The following is a 23,400-nucleotide window of genomic DNA, read 5'->3' as shown; positions in this document are numbered from 1 at the left end:
ACACATAAATGCGGCTATGTTAAGAAACCTTGATAGGATATGGATTTTTTTTCTCAATTAAATGTCTCAGAATTTGGGGAACAACTTTGTGATGGAACAATATTCAACAGTGAAAAGTTAACCCAAAGTAGTGCATATGAGTGGGAAGTATAGGACAGAGTTTGATCAGGAAAACTGCTCCTTTCTCTCGTTTTCAGATTACCTCTCATTTTTACTCAGGTAGAATCAAAATCATTCAGAATGTACTGAGAGTAGAAGCCATCACTGAGTTTTTCTTCTTCCTGGAAAGAGATTGATTTTTCAAACAAATAAGTAACCAGGTAAGATGCATATCAAATTTATTTATGTTTATGGAAATACAGTGCAAACAGAAATATTTTTATATATATATTTCAGAATTCAGGAATAGATTGTCAGTCTCCTCAGTCTAAATTCTTACCTTAATCACTGTAAGCAATTTTGACTGTTTTAGAACACTTGCCTTCTAGTTTTTCATGTTTGAATGAGACTAATAATATTTTTAGTTTTTAATTTTTGTTTGTATTTGAAAATTTTGAATTAAAGGCCTTGTAAACCATAGGTTTACATAATAAAAATCAAAATTCAATAACATTATTTAAGTAATATGTTTTAAAATGGGGAAAGAATGGTTCTGTTTCAAATAAATTGAAACAGAAATTATAAAGAAGAATATTTTATTTTTTGAGGTATCCATAATATTTGATTCTTATTGTATAAACACATACTGAAACATACACACACACACACACACACACACACACAGCCAGACAGACCAGACACACACACAAAAAGAGGAGAGAGAGAAAGAGAGGAGAGAGAGAGGACGAGAGGAGAGAGAGAGAGAGAGAGAATGAATCTGGGTCTAGAGACAGAACACTTTGAAAATAATTAATGCTATTTACTAGAATGCTGATTTTAATTGTAATAGCACTTTGAATGTTAAAAATACGGCATTTGATTACTCTTTTCCTTCCTCCCCTTGGACATGCAGTGGAAATTATATGATATAATTATATATCCTCATATTTGAACTTCATTGTTAATAGAACCTTTCAATTTCAAAGCTGAAGCAGTATTTTTCTGCCTTTAAATTAAATTTCTTTATGTGTACGTTTTTTCATGTATCTAATTAAACATTTCTCCTACATGCCTATTTTTCTAGATGATGCAAGAGGATATAAACTGAAGTTTGATGGAAGTCCTCAAGTTGCTTTGAACACCAAGAAACACCAAGGACATGTCTAATTAACATTCCATTTTATTAACATATTACAAGATTACATTCTTGCATATTCTGATGGTTAGCTTTGTTTTCATTGACATCTGTGAGATGAAAAGTTGATATATTTGGATAAAATATTATATATCTGAATTTCATCAATAAACTCTATGAAAGTTTTGACTTCCTTAAAAGGAATTTCTTAAAAGGAAAAAGAAAATTATTGGACAATGTTTGATGTATTTTTCCCGATTTAACTATAGAGTAATATAAACTTAAAGTGTTAAATCAAGTTAATAATTCAGAGAAGGATAGTCAATCCTCCTATATCATAGATTACAAAAATATTCCAGGTGGGGGGAAGGGTGTTTGTATTAAAATATTAACCAATATTAAAATTAATAGATATTCATATTTGTTGGCCATGTGCCTTTATTGTACCTTATGTCTAGATTATCTATTTTATATATCTTTAAAATTGCACTATCCATTTTCTTTAAAACATATAATAATAACAAACAAAAAAACCATAAATTTGCTTGTTTTACTACCTGAATTCATATTTCTATTGAGCCACAAGATATGTATAAAACAAATGAAGAATATGCATCAATAAAGCAAAAAAATCACTTCTTGGTTTCAGAGTAATATGCTAATTTTTTGTAATTAAACACTCTAATATTTAATGGATTCCTGTATATAATATTTTCCCCACTTTTGATTAGGGAAAAACATAGATCCATTGTTTCAATCCTATAATGGCTAGGCAAATGACTTTAGTTTGTGTTCAGTTCCAGTAATGTCTTTAGTGCTTCTTTTACTTCTTTGTTCCGTAGGGTATAGATAAAGGGATTGAGAACAGGAGTGATCACAGTGCATATTATAGCTGCAATTTTGTCTGAGTCTGTATATATGGAAGGAGGTCTAAAATAGGTGTAAATTACTGAACCATAGAACAAAATCACTACCATCACATGGGAGAAACATGTGGAGAAAGCTTTCTTTTTTCCTTGCACTGAATGGAGTTTCAGAACGGAAGAAACAATATAGATATAGGAAACTAGAGTCAACAGGAAGCAGCCAACTCCCCAAAGATCAGTTACTAACATCAGATATTGGTTGACGGTTGTATCAGTACAAGATAGCTGGATCAATGGGGTATTTCACAAAACAAGTGATGATGGTACTAGGTCCACAGAATGACAAATGGAGAACAGGGAGAATATGGATACTGTTATTTAGAGTACCAACTATCCATGATCCAATCATTAGATAGTTGCAAAGTTTCCAGTTCATTATTACAGTATAGTGCAGAGGATGACATATGGCCACATAGCGATCAAAAGTTGTTATAGCCAGTAGTAGCAATTCAGTGGTCAAGAAGATGAGATAGAAATAAGCCTGTATTAAGCAACCTTTAAAGGATATAGACTTATTTTCGTCCATTAAATTCCTCAGCATTTGGGGAACAATTGTCGTGATGCAACAAATATCTAACAAAAAGAGGTTCACCAAAAAGTTGTACATGGGAGTGTGAAGTATAGGGCAGAGTCTGAGCAGTGCAAGTATATAAGTGTTTTCCACTAAAGCTACCACGTAAGCTGATATAAAGACGACAAACAGAATAAGCTGTACATAAGAGATATTAGAGAAACCTAGCAAGAAAAACTCTGTCACAGAAGTTTAATTAATCCCTTCCATTTTCATAAGTAGCTTTGATCGCAGTAAAAAAATAAATTCTAATTGAGAAGGCTTGATGATCAGTGCATAGTTTTCTTTGAAAGAAGAGGCCTGGGAAATAACATAAATCTTCTCCTTTAAGATAAATAAGGAATATTATTTTATTTTATTTTCATTTTAGATCAAAGATTCTTTTATTACATTTTCATTTTCCTTTATACAATCACTTAAATACTGTGCAGTTAAAAAAAAAAGAAGCAATAAACAACTCATAACACTTCTATCCTACATACACCCTTCCTTCTACCCCTCCAACTTTCATTTCTCCCTTCCAACAATCCCCTCTTCTACTTCCCCTCCCCCTCAGCCATTCCTTTCTCCCCTTCCCACCATCTCACCCTCCTTACATTCCCTTCTCACTCCCTCTTAATTCCCCCCTCTTCTTTCCCTCTACACCTCGCTTCGGTGTATTTCTAGTATTCATTGGTCTATTTGCTTTGTACTAAAACAAAAGAAAAATAAAAGGAAAAGAAAGAAGAAAGGAAAAAAAGCAAAAAAAAAGCAACAGTATCCAAATGCATTCATTGTTCTGAAAATTGAGTCTATATTTCCACCCTCCCCCCCACCCACCCCCTGAACCCCCCTCCCTGACCCCCTTCCGATTTCCCAGGTCCCATTCCCGGCATCGTTCTTTATCAAGCAAAGTCTGGAGTATATTGAAACCAAGTAGATTAGAAGTTACAAAATAATAAAAAAATAATAAAAAATAAAGAACAAAAAAGAAAAGAATAATAAAAAGGAAAAAAAAGGGGGGGGAAACCCCCCCCCCAAGAAAGAGAAGTCAATATACTCTCTAACATTAAACTCAGCTTCTCATTATTTTTAAAATCTTAAACAATGTCTTTACCTGCTTCCGCATATAAATTCTATACCTCCCATCCTGCCTTTACCCGTGTCCGCATATATATTTTATCCTCATCCATTGCTCCTCTCATATTTACTCCACCCTCGTGTAGACTCTCCAGATAATCTTTCTTAACCTTGTATTCAAATAACAATTTATACAAAAATCAGCTTACATTCTGGATCAAGGTAATCTAATTGAACTTTCACTACCCTTCCATCTACCCCACGCACCCGACTCCATTCATCCCAAACCACAATCCAAGAAAACTATGATCTCCGCTCTCCTCGCCCCAAAGAATAGATCATGTGCAGTTTAAATTAAGATTCAAACAAATCTTATATAAGTCCCATACAATATATGTCCAAATTCAGCACCGCTTCTTTCAGTCTCAATATCTCTTCATCGGTATACAGCTTTGTCATTTTATACCAGACAGGAGTCCTGAAATTTTATTCAAATTAAAAATTTAAGAAGTATTTTAAAGGCATAGCTGGATCTTTATTCTTTACTCTTCTGCCCTTCCGGAAGGGGAAAGCAACACCCTCCACCTTGTAGCCACGTGTCCCGCTGCTTATCTTCTCCTTCTCCTTGTCTTTCTCCAAGTCCGGGTGAATCAGGAAGTCCCGCCTTCAGAGTTTTGTAGTAAAAATCTCGGGCTTCGCAAACAGAATTGAGACGATATTTTTGGTTCTCAAATGTGACTGTGATACCAGATGGCACTTCCCATTTATATTGTGTCTGAGAATCTCTGAGTTTTTCAGTTAAGAAAGTGTAGTCTCTCCTTGCTCTTAATATTTGAGATGGTATTTCTTTAAAAACAATCAAGTCCTGTCCATCGATTCGCAGCCTGTTATTGTAGAACTTCTGTATTATCGCATTCTGGATTCTCTTGTGGTGAAATATATAATTATGTCCCTCGGAAGCTGTCGTTGTTTTGCTACACACGAGTTCTGGCGATAAATTTTTTGAATCTGCCAATCAAAGTTAAATCCCGGACTTCCCACCGAACGTCTGAAAGCTTCAAAAAAGGTCTGTTTCAAATTCTCCTGTTCCTTTTCACGCAATCCTCTGACTCTTATTGCAAACGCAGTCTTATTGTAATTTATCATAACGAGTTGTTTTTGAGCATTTTCAACTTCCTGTTGTAACGTTTGAATTTTAGATGTCAAATTAGAATTAGTTTTTTCCAAAAGTTCCAATTTGTCCTCCATTTCAGAAACATAGTCTGTCATAACAGTCATAACTCTGATCGTATCTTCCCTTGTTTGAGCAATCTTGGCGTCCAGTTTATCATATAAGTCCGATAAAAGTTGTTTAATTTCCTGTCTGAACTCTTTAAGGGTTTCAAAAAGAAATTCTTGCGTTAAGAGATCTCCAGTAGAGGGCGTGGGAGGCAAGGGCAGTGATTTTGTAACAATTTCTTGAGATGTATTATTAAGGAAACGCTTAGACTGCTTCGATTTGGGAGCTATTATAAAAAACGCACAAACAAACAAAGTCTCTGCTCCCCTCGGTTTTAAATGGGACAAAATTGAAGCTGGTATTTTGAATAGTAATAAGAAAAAAATTTACAACTTCAAGTTAATATTTGGTTTTGAAGCCATTTCAAAATTTATCTGCCTGCAGTTAATAAAACTCTATTGCCTGAATATGCAGCTTTAAGTAAAGAGGCTGAGTTCCCCTTTTATTTTGAAGTTTAGGGCTTGGCAAAACTTTCAGTGAGTAAACATTGTAACAAGACCGTTCAGCATATTCATCACCATTTAACTTCCAGATAAGCAAAGTTAATGAAGGAGTAAAATTATTGTAGAAATGAAACTAATTAAAAAGCTTCTGCTGGCCTATTGTGAAACCAAAACATATGATAAGCAATCTCTTTTGTTTTGAATTCTTGTGAGGATTAACAAAAAGTGTTCATTATTACCAGAGAAACCAGCCTGCTCGGCGCCATTTTAAAAGCCTCTAAGTAAATAATTTTTCGGAGGAGAAAAAGAAAAGAAGCTAAAATGTTGATAAACAATTATTGTGCACGGAAATGGATTCAGCTCGTGATAAGATTAAATCAAACAAAACTTTGAACTGAGTGGGGGAGACCTACTTTGTCCTGCACAAGGCAGTTTGAAATTCCCAGCACGGACAGCCGTTCTGCCTTGGGCTATCCCCCCTTTCCCTGCAAGCACAAAAGCTGCAAAAATCGAAGAGCATTTGCCAGCAAAACAATTTCTTCTTTCCTTCTTGCCTGAAGGATAAGAAAACCTGATAAGATGTCAGATGGAAGATCCTCTAAACAGGTACGTAGCCAGGAATTCGGAGGCAGCTGATTTTTTTGCTGCCACCACCAGCAGGCTCCTCCCAGGAAGTCAATAAGGAATATTATTAAACTGATTTATTTAAACATTCTTCTAAACAACTAAGGAAGGGAAGATGCTGAATGTCTTATGTTTTCTTGGCCAAGATTACAGGAAAAAGCTAAAATAGAAGCTCTTATTATTTATTTATTTTAAGAATTGTTGAAACAATAATAGCAAAAGCAATAGGACTTAGACTTACTGTATTTTTGGAGTATAAGACACCCCTTTTCCCCCCCAAAAAGAGGCTGAAAATCTGGGTGCATCTTATAGGCCGAATACAGCATTTTTTTGCCTCCCAAAGCCCACCCCTTCACCAAAATGGCCATGCATACCCTTATGGAAGCTTTCAGAGGGCTCCTAGGGGCTGGGAGGGGCAGAAATGAGCCAAAAATGGGACTCCTTCCCCCCAAGCAGCATTCTATAAGCCTCCATAAGGCTATGCATGCAATATTTTTTGACAAAATCTTTGCCCATTTTTGCCCCCCGCCCCCCAGCAGCACTCTGCAAACGGCCCCAAGACTATTTATGCCTTTTTTGAAAAAAAATGGGTTTGTTTTTGTTATATAGCCAGCAACAGCCTGTGCTGCGCCCTGATTGGCTGGGATGCAGCACAGCCTGTGATTGGATGGTAAAGTGACAGTTAATGACAGTTGCTGTGCCAGAGAGTATAAATACCTTGACTGTTTGCAATGGAATTGAATCGCTGTCATCTGAAATAAAGATCTTGCTCTCTGTTCCATGGCTCCTACGTCTTCCCTCACAATACACAAAACTGGCGATGAAGGTGGGATCGCGATTCCGCAGAGCCTGGAATAATAACAGACAATAAGCCAGTCGCAACCAAGTGAACGAGAACGCTGGAAAAAAAAATCCATTGAGGACCTGTCAGAGCTGCAGCAGCAGTTGCCACCGCATCCGGTTTCGCCTCCGATTCTGCCAACCTGAGTAGATCCTCAGGCGCTGCCTCCATCAGTCAGAGGGACGGGCTTCCGCGCTTAACCTCGGCTGGAGCCGCCGCCGCTGCTCAGGGACGAGCCACGGATCACGACGGCTCAACCGTGGCTGAAGCTGCCTGCCTGCCTGCCTGCCAGCTGTCCTTACGGGCACCACAAGAGGCCCAAGGAACAACCGCCACGTCCAACCACCTGCGTTCAAATTGAAGTCGCCTCAGCCAGCTCCGCTTCACAAATACAAACTGCATGGCCACAACTAGCTTGGCCACTGCCGCTTCCTTCCGTTTCTCTATCTGGCCGCTCAGCCTGCCGAAGCCTGCATTTGACAACCTCGCTGCTGCTTGGAGATTGGAGTCGCCTCAGCCTGCCGAAATTCGCCGCGTTCTCCAAAGCTGGAAGCCTGGCCGAATCTCTGCCTGACTGCTGCATGGAGCCAACTGCTTCTCCAAGGCAGCCAACCACTTCTCCACCTGGCCACTGCCTGCCTGCCTGCCTTTCGAAGGAGTGTTGTATAGCCAGCACAGCCTGTGCTGCACCCTGATTGGCTGGGACGCAGCACAGCCTGTGATTGGATGGTAAAGTGACAGTTAATGACAGTTGCTGTGCCGGAGAGTATAAATACCTTGACCGTTTGCAACGGAATTGAATCGCTGTCATCTGAAATAAAGATCTTGCTCTCTGTTCCATGGCTCCTGCGTCTTCCCTCACAATACACAAAAGTTTTCATGAAAAATTGGCCATTCTTGGGAGGTTTGCAGAATGCAAAGCCTTTTTTTTTCCTTTTGGAAAGCTCTTTAACTGACTGATGAGAATTACAGCTGGCGTGCACCGCTGGCAGTGGCAACAGGCTTGCTTATGCCAGCTCACGGAATGGCCGAAAGGCAGCAGTGGGGAGCCAAGCTGACATGCACTAGTGGTGGTGACAGCAGCAGACTAGCTTATGCCAGCTCACAGCATGGCCAAAAGGAGGTAGGCGGTAGTGGCAATGTGTGTGTGTGTGGGGGTGAGCTGGTGTGCGCAAGCAGCAGCGGCAGCAAGGAGCCAAACTGGCATGCACCGGCGGCAGGCTAGCTTATGCCAGCTCATGGCTTTCCCTATATCACTGCCAAGACTGAGGGAGTTTTGTGCCTGCTTTTTATTTCCCTCTGTTTCTCCCCCTTCGTTTTGCCCCCATTCTTCTTCTTTAAATTATTCTTTAGAACTCTGCTTCCCTGGGTCCAGAATTTTATTTAGGCTTGATTTTAATGATTTATGCATATTTTTTTATAATTTCATATAGTTCTTCTAGTTCCCAGTTTTCCATGATGTCCAGTTCCAAAGTTATAGTTAGTTATACAATCCTTGTTTCAGAGTTCTATTCCGCCTTAAATTTATCTACTTCAACTCCTATGGAAAAAAATGATGGGAGCCATTTTAATCTGTTCTTCCTTAATATCCAGTTCCATGATTGCAGTTAGTTGTAGAAATCTTATTTCAAAATTCTGGTCCACCTTAAGTTTAATTGATCCAACTACTTTGAAACCAGAAGAGAAGCTAATCCCATCTTAATGTTTTGCAGCAGAGAGAGAAAAAAGAAGAGAGAAGAGGGGAAAAAAAACTTTGTGTTCCCCAGGTCCAATATTATTCTTTCCTTTAATAACTGCTCAAAATAAATCGCTTGTAATGAGCTTGAAATCAGCCAAAAGTTTTTCTTTGTCTCCTGCTTTTCCAAATTCTGATTTATGGCAGTTGGTTAATTAAAACTTCTTGCACAGTCAAGGTTAAGTTATCCGTTATCAGTAAGAAGACATGATTTTTTTCTTGATTATATTAGCTGGAAGGAATTCAAACAAAGTAAAAGTAAACCCTTCAGAGTATTGGTTTCTGTTTAAGATCCAAAACCAAATTAGGGTTTATAATTGAGTGGGTTTGTCACTTCTCTGCTTTCTATTCTTCTGTTTGAAAGCATTTCAAACAAAGACTTTCAGAGCGGGGTAGTGTTGCAACCCTCCATCTTCCTTCCTTTTCTTTTGAGAAAAAAAAGTCCCAATCTGACCATCAATGTTATTTATGTTCTCAAGATTTCTTTGCCTTTTCCAGATTTAATTTACAGTTATGGGTTAGATAAATTCTTTTACCAGGTCTTTCATCTCTTCCCCTCCCCTCCTGTTCCATTTGCTTGACAAAAAGCCAGCATTTTGTCAGCCATGTTGATGGCTACTGCCCCAATTCTGATTCATAGGCAAATCTCTAACCCACAAGGGATCTGTTCTTCCCTCAGGGTCTGATGAGACTCTGCCCTTCTTCACCCCTGCCTCCAGTGGGGGTTCTGATTCAAAATAATCTCGGAGATCGTTTGTCAGACAGGGTTCATGTGAGACTCTTAAGAGCCCACACCTCCATGTCTGTCCAGCTGGAGAACTTCCTGTCGGTCATGATTGTCTTCCTTAAAACATTAGCTTTCCTTTTTTGAACTACTTTGCAAGAAAAGCATTGATTTGTTCAAGGGTGAGCTTTGTGCAGCCAATAAATTATGTTCATATCCTTGCATATTTTTGTTAGCTTTCAATGTCTTCTGAAATCTAGTAGCAAATATCTATGTTAGAAGAGAAATATATGTTCTGAATGCTTGATAAATCTAATCATTTTATTTATTTGTTTTTTAAAAATGGGAGAGACAACAGTGAATTTCTCAACCTTACTCTTCTACTGATATCACTAGAATGACTTCGGGTACCCTTACTGAATTTGAGAAATTCCACACCAGGGATGCAATAAGATTTGCAGTTTTGGTGGTGCTTAAAAGTGTATTACCCCTTTTAATTTTTTAATATTTCTGGATAAATATGATCTAAATTATTATCTGGTTCCCCCACTCCCTCAAAGTCCTTGAGATATTCAGTTAGAATAGCAATGTGGCAAAGAACAAGCCAGACAATTAATTAAATCAGTTAATGCCTTTAATTAAAGTAAAAAGGTAAAATAATCAATGTAACTATATTTCTTTTCTCTCTATTACAAAGTTCCATTCCAATTTTAATTATGATAGCTCTACAGAAATACAAAAAAGAAATATATGAAAAACAAGATAAAACAATTTAAGTATATTCTACTTTTTTCAAACAAAGAAAACGATTAATAAAGGAAACACAAACATGACAATCTCATGTACCAGAAATAAATTGCAAGACATACTTTGCTACTATGTAACTTTATTTCTGAATGCAATTCTGTATATGTTTACTTGGAAATGAATGTTCAGATTTCAAAAGGTTAGATCCCAATAAATGCTATCCATTGTAATATTTACCTAATAAGGTTATGATATTTTTATATCTTAAATGAAAAAAAAAGCAATTAATATAATACATGCAAAAAAAAGCCCAGATCAAATTTCATTATGTATTTTATTACTAATCTGAAAATTTTGGATAAGCCTTTGAAATTAAAATCCTTGTGTTCTAAACCTCATTGCATCAATCCATTTCAAAGATAGTAAATAAAAAGTAGAAAAATAAATTGAATATGAAGATATATGTAAACCTCCTAATACAAGCTTATGAAAATTTAGTATGATTTCTTTTGGTTATATCGACTTTTCATTGTGGATTCATTTAATAATTGTTTATTTTCTTAATTGTGTATGATCTCCAGTTCACTGGGATGAATGTTTATACATTCCTACTCTCCACCTGTGTCCTTTGTTTTAAATGAATAGAACAATCATTAATTCATCACATTTCTGGCATTACATAGATAAGATCTTATATTTGAAGAAGAAAGAATGCCAGGGAGGAAGGCAGAGAGAGAGGGGGGGAGGGAGGGAGGGAGGGAAGGAGGTTTCTAAAATTCTTTCAAAATGTCATTTTCTTTGATGTGCTATTCCAATATTTTATGTGGAAATGTAGTAAAATTTCTTTTCTTCTCAAGAGAATAACAGATCAACTCAAATGAAAGAAGTTATATTTATTTCATTATTCAATTTATTTTCCAGAGTAATGCTATGGAAATATTGAACAAGTAAAGGTTCAAAGAAATCCCTATATCTTATTAAAAGAATACCCATAAGAATATTGGCTCATGAGCCTAAAATTGTCTTTGGAGAAAATAAAAGTAATCAGTTATGAACAAATTAGATATATTGCATATTTTTGAGGGAACTAAGTAACTTTGTTGCTCAGATACATACTGAACTACCTCATCAATGAATTTGGTAAGAATTCATAAACTTAGATCAATGATATGACCACATTATTATAAAATTACCCATAGCTTTGGGAAGATTAGATAGAGTAATGTTAGCATTATATTTGCAGCTACTCCTATATTTTGTACTTTGCTGTACAATTTAGATAGAGGCAATATTGTCTGTATATCTACAATAGCAAGGAGTCAAAAAGACATCCGTCTAGGTTGATATTTTCTTATCCAACTCCAACTGATGAAATGTAATATATATATAAAATATCTATTATAAAATTTTACATATGCATGTACATATATAATATTATGTAAATTATATAATTTATGTAACTAAAAATCGTCATGCATGCATTGCAATTTTACATTTTGATATGATTTTTTAGTATTTACATAAAAACTTTTTTCCATTAGGAAAACAAAACCGTCATTACAGGCTTCATCTTGCTGGGATTTGGAGATCAGCCTGAACTACAGATTCTATTTTTCTTACTGTTTTTTATCATTTATTTTATGACTATGACTGGGAATCTTCTCCTTGTTATTTTGGTAGTGACTGATAGACACCTTCATAATCCCATGTATTTTTTTCTGGGAAACTTATCTTGTTTGGAGATTTGTTATACCTCAACCATCTTGCCCAGAATGCTGTCCAGCTTCGTAACAGGGAATAGAAATATAACATTTTCTGGTTGTTTTACTCAGTTGTATTTATTTGGGTTCCTGGTGACTACAGAAACATGTCTTCTCTCTGTGATGTCTTATGATAGGTATTTAGCGATTTGCCAACCACTACGCTATCATTTCTATATGAATAAGGAGGTTTGTATCTCTTTAGCAACTGGCTCTTGGGTAGGTGGTGGTTTTTCTGTCTCAATAGTGGTCACATGGATGGCACAGTTAGCATATTGTGACTTCAATTATATTGACCATTTTTATTGTGACTTTGTCCCTCTGAGTAAGTTAATTTGTGGTGATACTTCACTGTTTATTGAAATAGCCTTTCTGTTATCTTCTATATTTACATTTCCTTTATTTATGTTTACAATTGCATCTTACATTTTCATCATCTTGGCCATTTGGAGGATTCCTTCAACATTTGGGAGGCAAAAGGCATTTTCCACTTGTTCTTCTCATCTAATTGTTGTCACCATTTTCTATGGATCATTAATGATTGTTTACCTTCTGCCAGATGACTTACTAATAAGAGGTTCAACCAAACTTTTCTCTCTATTCTATACCATACTCATCCCTATGGTCAATCCCCTCATATATAGTTTGAGGAACAAGGAAGTGAAAGAAGCTTTGAAAAAACTACCCCAGATATTGCTGTTAGATTTCTGTTTCTAAAGTTGAGTGTTTCTGAATGTATCTGCTTATTATTCAATAGTGAAAGATTAGTTTAGATCCATTGATATGAAGTATCTAATTTCTAAATATTTAAATTATGTATATTGTATTTCAGATATAAAAATGTATCCCGTTTTGCAGAAAATTTAAAATTACTAAAAAGAAATGTTTTTGAAGAAATGATTCTTATGATTCTTATTCAACTATTATTAGATAAATTCATAGTTCAACAATATATATTTCACTGTTTTGTCTCATGACTTTTACATTTTACCTATAATCCATTAATCTGCTCTTCTTGAATATTTAAAAGCTTCTTTGTACTATTATTGTACTGCCAGAATGTAGCTACAGATGTTATTGATGGGTAGAAATTGAAAATATCACTCTGTTTTCTATCTCTATTCACTGTCAAAATGACTTCTTGTTATGTTTTCCTGGTGAGGTTTTAAAGTCCTTTTTTCTTTTGTTTTGACTTATTGTGGAGGTTATTGATTTAAAATCAGCATAGATGATGATGATGATAACGACTGTTATTATTGAGATTACCCCTTTTGAATTAGATTTTTTTTATCCTTCAGAATTTTTAAAATAAGTCCAGTGATACTGTATATAACCTTTTCAAGGTGGGTGGTGGGTTCCCCCCACACCACCACCAATTTTCTTCTTTGCAGAAGTGGCACTTGCTATATGTCTCTGTCTTCTCAATTCTGGTTTTGTATGCATTTATTTCTTCAGTCTTAGTTTTCTTGTGCAGCCAGATACAGTTAAAAAATGTATATATCATGTAATGTTTTGCATTCCCATACCTGTTGTCTTCTTCAGTTGGCCTTTCTTTAGGCCATTTCAATCTCTCCAATACTCAGGAAGTCTTTTTGGTATATTAATTTCAGTGCATCGTCTTCAGTGTACTTCAGATGTTTTTTTCTTCTTCAATTGTCTGATGTACTTGTAACATTATTATTAGTGGTAGTAACATTGGTATTTATAAACTTTAAGATATATTAATAAAAATACTTTCTCAAACAGTACAATATTAATAAAATACAGAGCTGATTCATAAAAAGGCTCAGTGATGATATTGATCTTAAAATATTGTATGAATGAGAGTCTTTGCATGATTACGTGTAAAACAATTATAATTTTGCAATTTCTTTTGTGGTTAAAAAAAAAGTTGGAGCCAACAATAATTTTAAGTTTAATCAAACATTACAGACATTATTCTATTTTAGCATTGCTGTAAATAAAACTACATAAATTATTAAAGTATACAACCAACAATAAAAAGTCCAGTTGCCAAAATTTAAATTCCAGACATTTTACTTGGATGACCGAGAATCTTCATTGACAGCCTCAGTAAATGCTTGGTGTAAGATTAGACAAATTGGCTACAACAAAATATAGCATTTTAGACAGATAATATAGCATTGCTGGTGTTGTGTATTGAAGAAAGTCCTCGCTGTTACGAATGACAGCTCGGAAGCAGCCAGGTGCGTCTTAGCCAATCAGACGTGCCTGTCAGTTGCCGAGCTGTCATCAGCGCGAGCTGTAACACGAGCCAGGTGATTGCAGTATAAAAGGCAAGCCGTTTAAACAGTTAACTGTCTTGTTAAAGCAACAACCTTGTTGATTGCTCTATTGTTTCAGCTGTTCCTGCAGCCGCCCAGCCGGCTTCATTTAATACATTGTTGCGAGTTTTGTTACACTACTTCAGCTACTGAATAAAAGGTTACAGTGTTTTAAAGGACCTGCCTGGTTTTTTCAGTTATAATACTGGCGACGAAGACTGGGGACCTGTAACCTGAAGAAAATCAACTGCAATTTTCTTCTCTCAGTTGTTTAGAGTTCTCCTCACCGTCATGGCTGGTATGCCTACTTTTGCACCTTTTGGAGTCGGAGGTGAGACTTGGGAAGCATTCCTGGAAAGGTTTGAGTGCTTCCTGATCGCAAATAACCGCCAGGGTTATTCTCAAGCGCGAAAGTGCGGATTTTTTCTTACAGCTTGCGGTCCGGAAATGTTTGCAACTGCAAGGTCTTTTGCCGCCCCAAGAGCGGTTTATGACCTCTCGTGGCAAGAGCTCACAGATGGGCTTCAGGCTTACTATGCCCCTACCCCCTCCCAAATAGCAAGACGTTTTGCTTACCGCAGGCGCGTCCAAAAGCCTGCAGAGAATGTCAATCAGTTTTTGCAAGCTTTAAGAGTTGCTGCAGCACAGTGCGATTTCCCTGACTTAGAGGCTAATCTTGCAGAACAATTTGTCTGTGGATTAAAAGACATTTTCCTCAGACGCCGGCTTTTGGGCAAGCCTAAAGTCACGTTAGTTTATGCCATAGATGAGGCTCGTGCTGCGGAGTTGGCAGATTCATCATCCAGCGAGATAGAACGTTACCTCGCGCAGATGACAGTTGCTGGCAGTTTACCAACGGGTCAAGCCTCAACTGCCTTGGTTCCTCCTCCACTACAACAGCCAACGTACATCACCAATTTAATTGATGAGCTTGCCCCTCTTCCAGACTATTTACTTAATTTACAGGTGGACAGGATTGGGGCACAGCCCCGCAGACAGCAACCGCGTCAGCAGCAGTCTATCAGCCGTCCACTTTCTAATTCAAATGCCTGTTTTAGCTGCGGTGGTCCGCATGCCAGGGCTTCCTGCCCCTTTAAGGCTGCAGAGTGCCGCCGTTGCGGGAAAAAAGGACATTTGGCCAAAGTTTGTAGAGCTGCTCAGCCTGCTACAGCTGCATCGTCTGCTCCTCCACCTCCTTATGGGGCAGCTGCTTCAAACAGAAGTCCTCAGCCCCGCGCGTCTGCTCAGCGACAGGATAATTGCTTCAACGTCAAGCAAGCTGGCCTGCCGCTTCCTGATGTCTCCATCAATTCTTCCTCAGAGGGTACGAACAAGATAATTGTCACTCCATTGATCGAAGGTCAACCTTGCAACATGGAAGTAGACTCTGGAGCTTCCAAATCCTTGTTATCTTGGGACAAATTTTCTCTTTTGTGCCCCCATGTTAAACGCTGTCACCTTTCTCCTCCTGACTCTATCCTAAAGGACTATCAGGGGTCTAGCATTTCTATTGTTGGTTCCTATAATGTCAGAGTTTCTTATGGGCAGCATTGTACAACTTTGCCTGTTTTAATTGTGCTTAAGCCCTTGCCATCCATTCTAGGTTTGGATTGGTTCAGCCCACTGGGTCTCTCAATACATGGAATTCATTCCATGACAGACACTTCTGCTGATGTGGCATTAGTTTTGTCAGATTACGCTGACATTTTTGATGGCCAGCTGGGCCGGTACAAGGGTAACCCTATCTCTCTCAACTTGGATCCCCAGGTTGCTCCCATCAGACTGAAGGCCCGCAGGGTGCCTTTTGCTTTAAGGCCCAAGGTTGAAGCCGAGCTCGACAAGCTCGTGGCACAGGGCATACTGGAGCCAGTCGACCATTCACCGTGGGAGACCCCAATTGTCATTCCAGTGAAGCCCGACGGCTCCATTAGGGTCTGTGCCGACTACAAATCCACCATCAACCTCGCCTTGCAAGCAAACCCATATCCAGTCCCTGTTGTACAACATCTGCTCCATTCCCTGGGGCAGGGTTGTATTTTTGCCAAACTGGATATGGCGCAAGCCTACCAGCAGCTTCCTGTGGATGACGATGCGGCGGCTGCCCAAACCATCGTCACCCACCGGGGGGCTTTCCGTTGTCGCCGCCTACAATTTGGCGTATCCGTTGCCCCGGGGATTTTCCAGAGTCTCATGGAGCGGTTGCTCCATGGGCTTCCAGGAGTGGTACCATATTTTGATGACGTCCTGATCGCTGCAAACAGCCGATCAGACCTCATCAAAGTTCTAAGGAAAGTCCTCGACCGTTTCAGGGGCGCGGGACTTAAATTGAAACGCAGCAAGTGTTTCTTTGCTGTTCCCCAAGTGGAATTTCTGGGCTTCACAATTGACGCCCAGGGAATTCACCCTACCCCTTCAAAATTGGCAGCTATCAGGGACGCACCTGCTCCAACTTCCAAGGCGCAGTTACAATCGTTCCTGGGGCTTTTAAATTTTTATGCACCTTTCATTCCACACAAGGCATCACTGGCCGAGCCCCTGCATCGGTTGCTGGACCGATCAGCGCCTTGGCAATGGGGCAGCCGCGAAGCACAAGCGTTCGCAGCTGTCAAATCCCTGCTGACGTCAGATGCAGTCTTAGTCCAATACAGTGACAAGATGCCTCTGACTCTAGCATGTGATGCCTCGCCCGTGGGTTTGGGAGCCGTTCTGAGCCATGTCCTGCCCAATGGTTCAGAAGCTCCCATAGCTTTTTACTCCCGGACACTGACATCAGCAGAAAGGAATTACAGCCAAATTGACAAGGAGGCTCTAGCTGCAGTGTCAGGAATTAAAAAATTCCACGATTACTTATACGGGCGGCATTTCACCTTGTTTACAGACCATAAGCCACTCCTTGGGCTTTTGGCAGGTGATAAGCCGACCCCTCCTATTCTATCCCCAAGAATGACACGATGGACGGAATTCTTAGCGGCGTACTCCTACGCCTTACGATACCATCCAGGCAAGCAGATAGGGCATGCAGATGCCCTGAGTCGCTGCCCACTTCCATTGAAGGAAGTTAAACCAGTTCCTTGCCTTTCAGTTTTGGCAATTGCAGAGCTAGAATTGCCTTTGTCTGCTACAGACATAGCAGCCCACTCTCGGTCTGACCCTACTTTGGCAAAACTTCTTACTTGGGTCCTGAGAGGTTGGCCTTCTGGTACATTACCACCTCAATTCAAACATTTTAAAAACAGACAAGCAGAGCTTTCAATTCATTCCGGCTGCCTGTTGTGGGGCAACCGTGTGGTTATCCCAACGGTCCTGCAACAACAGATTTTGCAACGCCTTCATGAAAGTCATCCTGGGGTCAGTAGAATGAAAGCTCTTGCTCGCAGTTTTGTTTGGTGGCCAGGGTTAGATGCCGACATTGAAGCCTGGGTTGCCAAATGTGAGACATGCCAACAGTCTCGGCCTTCTCCTCCTTCCTCTCCCTCCCGGGAATGGGAGATGCCTCGAGGGCCTTGGTCTAGGTTACATATTGATTTCGCTGGTCCATTCCATGGGCAGGTTTTCCTTATAGTTGTGGATGCGTACTCTCGATGGGTGGAAGTATTGCTAATGCACTCCACCACATCTGACAGCACGGTGCGAGCTTTGCGACGGTTGTTCGCAACCCATGGGTTGCCAGACACAGTGGTGTCTGACAACGGCCCGCAATTTACAGCCACAACTTTTCAAACTTTCCTGGCTGAACTAGGGATACGACATGCGCTGGTTGCCCCTTACCACCCGGCAAGCAATGGCCGAGCGGAAAGGGCGGTTAGATCGGCCAAGGAGGCTTTGGGCCGGCTAAACCGTGGTGACTGGCAGGCTAGGGTGGATGCTTACTTATTGGCACAGCATTCCACACCTTGCCCTCTGACACAGAAGAGCCCCGCGGAGATGTTGATGGGCAGGCGCCTGCGGACCACCCTGGATAGATTGCATCCCGTCTATTCAGGAATTCAGTCTGGCAACCTGGGGCCTCCAACCCCATCCCGTTCTTTCCAACTGGGGGATCTAGTTTGGGCTAGAAATTATGGAGGGGACTTGAGATGGGTTCCAGCAGTTATATCACAAATAACAGGACCCGTTTCCTATAGGGTTGACTTATCCGATGGATCCTCATGGAGAAGACACCTGGATCAATTGAGGAAACGGAAGACAGCAGCCGTAGCTTCTCAAGCGGATGTTCAAGGGTTTCAACTGCAAGTTCAACAAAATCTAGCCGGTGTAAATGCTCCTCCCATTCCAAGGGTTCCAGATCCTTATATATATAGCCCAAACCCCTCAGAGGCAGACTACCAGCCTCATGCCCCTCCAGCATCATCTGCCACCATGTCTCATCCACACACTTCACCTTTTAGTTATGCAATTCCTCCACAATTACCACAAGGACATCGTTGCCAGGATCCGCCTGCAATAGAATTAAGGCGGTCTGAGCGAATCCGTCGTTCCCCTGCTTATTTAAAAGACTACGCGTGCTTGCGCACAGCTGGGGGGGAAGAAGTGTTGTGTATTGAAGAAAGTCCTCGCTGTTACGAATGACAGCTCGGAAGCAGCCAGGTGCGTCTTAGCCAATCAGACGTGCCTGTCAGTTGCCGAGCTGTCATCAGCGCGAGCTGTAACACGAGCCAGGTGATTGCAGTATAAAAGGCAAGCCGTTTAAACAGTTAACTGTCTTGTTAAAGCAACAACCTTGTTGATTGCTCTATTGTTTCAGCTGTTCCTGCAGCCGCCCAGCCGGCTTCATTTAATACATTGTTGCGAGTTTTGTTACACTACTTCAGCTACTGAATAAAAGGTTACAGTGTTTTAAAGGACCTGCCTGGTTTTTTCAGTTATAATAGCTGGGGCTTATAGAAGCCAGAAAACACCACTTTTGAACCAGAGCTGTGGAGCATGGGTGAAATTTGACTGGTTCTATGTGGTTTGGGTGAACAGGGAGTGGCAGTGGCAGGAACAGTGTGTACACTCACATTTGTGAACCGGTTGTGAAGGTAAGTTGATTTTACCCCAGCTGTGGAGGCTATATGACTGATGAATGATTTAAGGATGACATTGTGAGTACATGTTTTCAGCAAATTGCTTTGGGATATTTTTATATCAGGACAAGCAAGACCCATTTGATTAAAATCCTAGAAGTCCCAAGAACAGTTTCAAAAGAGTATCTTTGAATACTGGATTTCCTAGGCAGTAAATAACTGAATTAAGAATTGGTGTTAGAACAGTATAAATGACAAATACTAACTTGTTAGAATCCACAGATGTGAAGGCCTTTGGATCAAAGGTGGGTTCCTACCTATTCGGTCCGGTACGGGCGAGTAGGTAGTAACTCTAGCAGATACATGACCATATTGGTATGGTGTCATCTTGGTTTTCTGTTCTGCACATGCGCAGAACAATCTTGATGGAAAAATGTAATTTTCCCCTTTTTTACTGTGGTGCACATGTGCAGACTGTTTTAAGTCCTCTGGGATTGGGCGGCCTATAAATCGTATAAACAAATAAATCATATAAATAAATGCCACACTCACTCGCCCCACCCAGTTACACCTAACCTCCTGGGTGGCTTCCCTGCCTAAGCTGCCCCATGGTGCCTCCCCTGTGCCACAACTGAGCTGCCTCTCCCTCCTGCCTACAGGTAAGTCTTTCTAGCCCACCCTATGGAGCTTGCTGCATCCCTCCCCATCCCCACCAGGCTCATAACCTTCCCTTCCCCTGCACCTTCCAGGATCCCCACCAGCCCCATTTTGGCTCCCAGCAGGCCCAAAATCGAGTATGGGGGGAACGGGTGGAGCAGGCCCATTTTGGCTCCCAGCAGGCTTCACAGAGGCCTGCTATGCCCAAAATAGAGCAGATGGGCAGGGTGGGCAGGCCAACTTTGGCTCTCACGAGGCCTTAGTGAGGCTGCTAGGCCCAAAACAGAGCAGGGGGGATTTAGGGAGGCTTGCTAGTCTAAGGTGACCAGATGTCCTGATTTTGGCTGGACAGTCACAATTTATAACAATTTGTCCCATGTCCCGGGGCATTTTTAAAAAGTCCCAATTTTCTGGCTTCATGTTGAAAGCCAAGTGGATTTGCTTAAGAAATCTTAACCGGGGCAAGACAAAAGACACTCTGTCTAACCTCTCTCTATGTCTCAGTACTTTCATTGAAGATAAAGCATTAAAGCAAGAAAACGGCCATTTTACTTACTTTTATAAGAAAAGATGACCCAGTATCATAGAGCTCCAGGAAATAATTTGGCTAGAGAAGTAGCGAGTGTTCCTTCCTGGATTTTCTGGAGGGAAGGGGCATGGAGGTTGGAGATCGGCTCGTGTGGGAAAAATGGTGAAATGTTTTTCTTTGAAAAATATTTCCCTGGGACTAATTTCACCATTCTAATTTGCTCAGTTCTTTGTATTAACATCTACATCATTTTGGATTGACTTGGAGTGCCTGCCTGCTGGTAAGTGAGCTGGGTTTTTTTCTTTTATTTTTTAATGTATTTTAAAATAATATTTTATTTATTGTGCATAGGATTTTTTAAAAGTTTTATTCTGTGTGGATTCTTTTTTTAAATTGTCTTAGACTATTTAAAAAAAGATTCTATCCGAAATAAATTGAAGTGAAACCATTTTTAAAAATTCTACGCACAATACTTTGAAATATATTGTGCATAGAATTTTTAAAAATAGTTTCTATGTGGAATAGTTTGAAATATTTTACTTCAATTTATTCTGTGCGGATTCTTTTTTAAAAATTGTCTTAAGACTATTTAAAAAAAGATTATATCCAAAATACAAAATACCAGCTGCAGTTATTCACTTAAGAACTGTGGCAAGAAAGGTGGTATAGTGACCAAAGTTACAATGGCATTGAAAACGTGACCATTTTTCACACTTAGTGACCATTTTCACACTTAGCGACCATTGCAGCATCCTCATGGTCATGTGATCAAAATTTTGATGTTTGGCAACAGTTACAATTTATATTTGTAAATTGTAGTTATGTTGAAATAAAAAAATATTACAATACTATTTTTGCATTGTATGAAAATTTTTGTTGCTCCGTATAAATTTTTTAATCAAGCCCCCCCCCCCCCCGGTCAAAGGTGTCCCTCTTTACCAATCTGAAAAGAGCCGAGGTGGTGCAGTGGTTAGGATGCAGTACTGCAGGCCACTTCAGCTGACTATTATCTGCAGTTCAGCGGTTCAAATCTCACCGGCTCAAGGTTGTCTCAGCCTTCCATCCTTCCGAGGTGGGTGAAATTTGGACCGAGACTGTGAGGGTGATATGCTGACTCTGTAAACTGCTTAGAGAGGGCTGAAAGCCCTATGAAGTAGTATATAAGTCTAACTGCTATTGCTATTGCTAAAATCTGGTCACCTTATGCTAGGCCCAAAACAGAGCAGGGGATGGGGGGCATTTTGGCTCCCAGCAGGTTTTAGGGAGGCTTGCTAGGCCCAAAATAGAGCAGCAGGGTGCTAGAAAGCGTCCCAGGAGCCCTCTGGAAATAAAAGCACGGGAGCTTCAAGAGAGAAAGAAAAAAAATCCTTACCATTTGGGGATCCCCAAGTGCATGGAGCAGAGGTCTGCAAACTAGGCAACTTCAACTCCAAGAATTCAGTTCTGCTGGCTGGAGAATTCTGGGAGTTGAAGTCCACAAGTCTTAAAGTTGCCAAGTTTGAAGACCTATGGCATGGAGTTGAGAGCTTATTGAAAATGTGACTAGCTATCCTTACTCAGGCTAAGCTAATCAATAGCGGAAGGGAGGGAGGGAGGGAGGGAAGAGAGAAAAGGGAAGGGAAAATGAATGTGATATGGACATGAACATTTAAAAATGTGTCAGAAATACCATTGACTGGTACTAATGGATGATACAGGTAGCTGCCAACGTCGTAGGTATCAACCAAGTATCTTCTTTGAATATATGATGTTCCTAGTAGTGTAGTTTTTGAAGTTCCTTGGGTGTTATTGCAGGAAGCTGCAATTTATTGATGTGTTTTGTAAAATTCTTGGAAATGGTACCAAGTGCCCCAATAACAATGGTATCACTGTTACATGTTTCCTCCATAGCAATATAGTTTCAATGGACAGGTTCCAATATTTCATTATTTTTTTCCAGTTCTTTAATTTCAACTCTGGTGTCTCCTGGTACAGCGATATCAATAAACTATATCCTTCAACCCTCATCAACTGTGATATCTGACATTTTGTGTTACAAATGATGATCCATCTGTATTCAAAAGTCCCACAAGACTTATTATTTATTTATTTATTATTACTTTGCTAATGATTTTTACAGTGTGCTTTGGAAGAGGATATAACAGGGAAAATAGAATGCATCTTTTTTATTGAGGCACCTCTTTTTAATCTGAAGTTCTCAAATGGAATGGTGAAACATGGATTTTTTTAGGAAAAAGAATAGAATTTAAAAAATTCTGCCAGATTCAGATTCTCTTTCTAGTCCAGTTGTCCAGTTGTTGTTTTTTAAAAAAATCTTGCCTTACTGGTTGAATGGCAGATGCATGTGTGCTACCTTTTTTTGCATAACATTTAAAAAAATATTGAACATGTTGCTAGTGTACATTCTATAGAGATTTATTCAGCATTAGGAAATTAAAGCATATATTGAATAAAGAATCCTGTCATGTGCATAAAATATAGATTAAAGACTCTTACAACATTTCTTCTAGCCAATAACTAAATATAGCTGGAGATGCATAGTAAATGGATCCTAGAGTTTACATGTATATAAAATTTTTAAGGACATTTTCTTATGCTGGGATACATTGTTTGAGATATTTTAAAGGCTAACATATACCTTATTATAATTAGTTATTATTAATAATAATTATATTTGTGCTTTAAAATTTAAATAGAAATATTACCTATCATTAGAAGGAAAAAGAAGAGCATAATGAGGAAAAAGTTGATGGAGTCTGTTACATTGAGAAAGGTGTATCATTGGAGGATTTTAAGGACCACATCATAGAGAGATCATTATAGTGACCACTAAAAGTTAACACACATTTGATGGCACATAGTCTGCCTTAGTGACGTGCAGTGAGCTTTAGGGCTGGTGAGGCACTGACGTCATCACCCAAGATGCTGAGGAACAGAAACATTTTACATTTACAAAATATAAAAAAGACATTTCAGTACT

At 39.4% G+C, this 23,400-nt stretch overlaps 2 protein-coding genes across 2 annotated transcripts; one reads left to right on the top strand and one right to left on the bottom strand.

The window, feature by feature from the left end:
* Positions 1–2,016: 2,016 nt before the first annotated feature.
* Positions 2,017–2,923, bottom strand: LOC116521343 (olfactory receptor 5V1-like; the record flags this gene model as incomplete). Its single annotated transcript, XM_032236028.1, is given in 3 exon segments — positions 2,017–2,399; positions 2,402–2,428; positions 2,431–2,923. Coding segments are annotated over 3 exon segments (903 nt in total), but the record flags the coding sequence as incomplete, so codon positions are not given.
* Positions 2,924–8,001: 5,078 nt separating this feature from the next.
* LOC116521342 (olfactory receptor 2AP1-like) lies at positions 8,002–12,660 on the top strand. Its single transcript, XM_032236027.1, has 2 exons — positions 8,002–8,100; positions 11,725–12,660. The coding sequence occupies exons 1-2, from the start codon at positions 8,002–8,004 to the stop codon at positions 12,658–12,660; spliced, it is 1,035 nt and encodes a 344-aa protein (XP_032091918.1).
* Positions 12,661–23,400: the final 10,740 nt, after the last annotated feature.

The sequence above is a fragment of the Thamnophis elegans genome, chromosome Z (genome assembly GCF_009769535.1).
Source record: "Thamnophis elegans isolate rThaEle1 chromosome Z, rThaEle1.pri, whole genome shotgun sequence".
Lineage (NCBI taxonomy): Eukaryota > Metazoa > Chordata > Lepidosauria > Squamata > Colubridae > Thamnophis > Thamnophis elegans.
The sequence above is the reverse complement of the archived record's forward strand: the minus strand, read 5'-3'. Positions and strand labels throughout refer to the sequence as shown.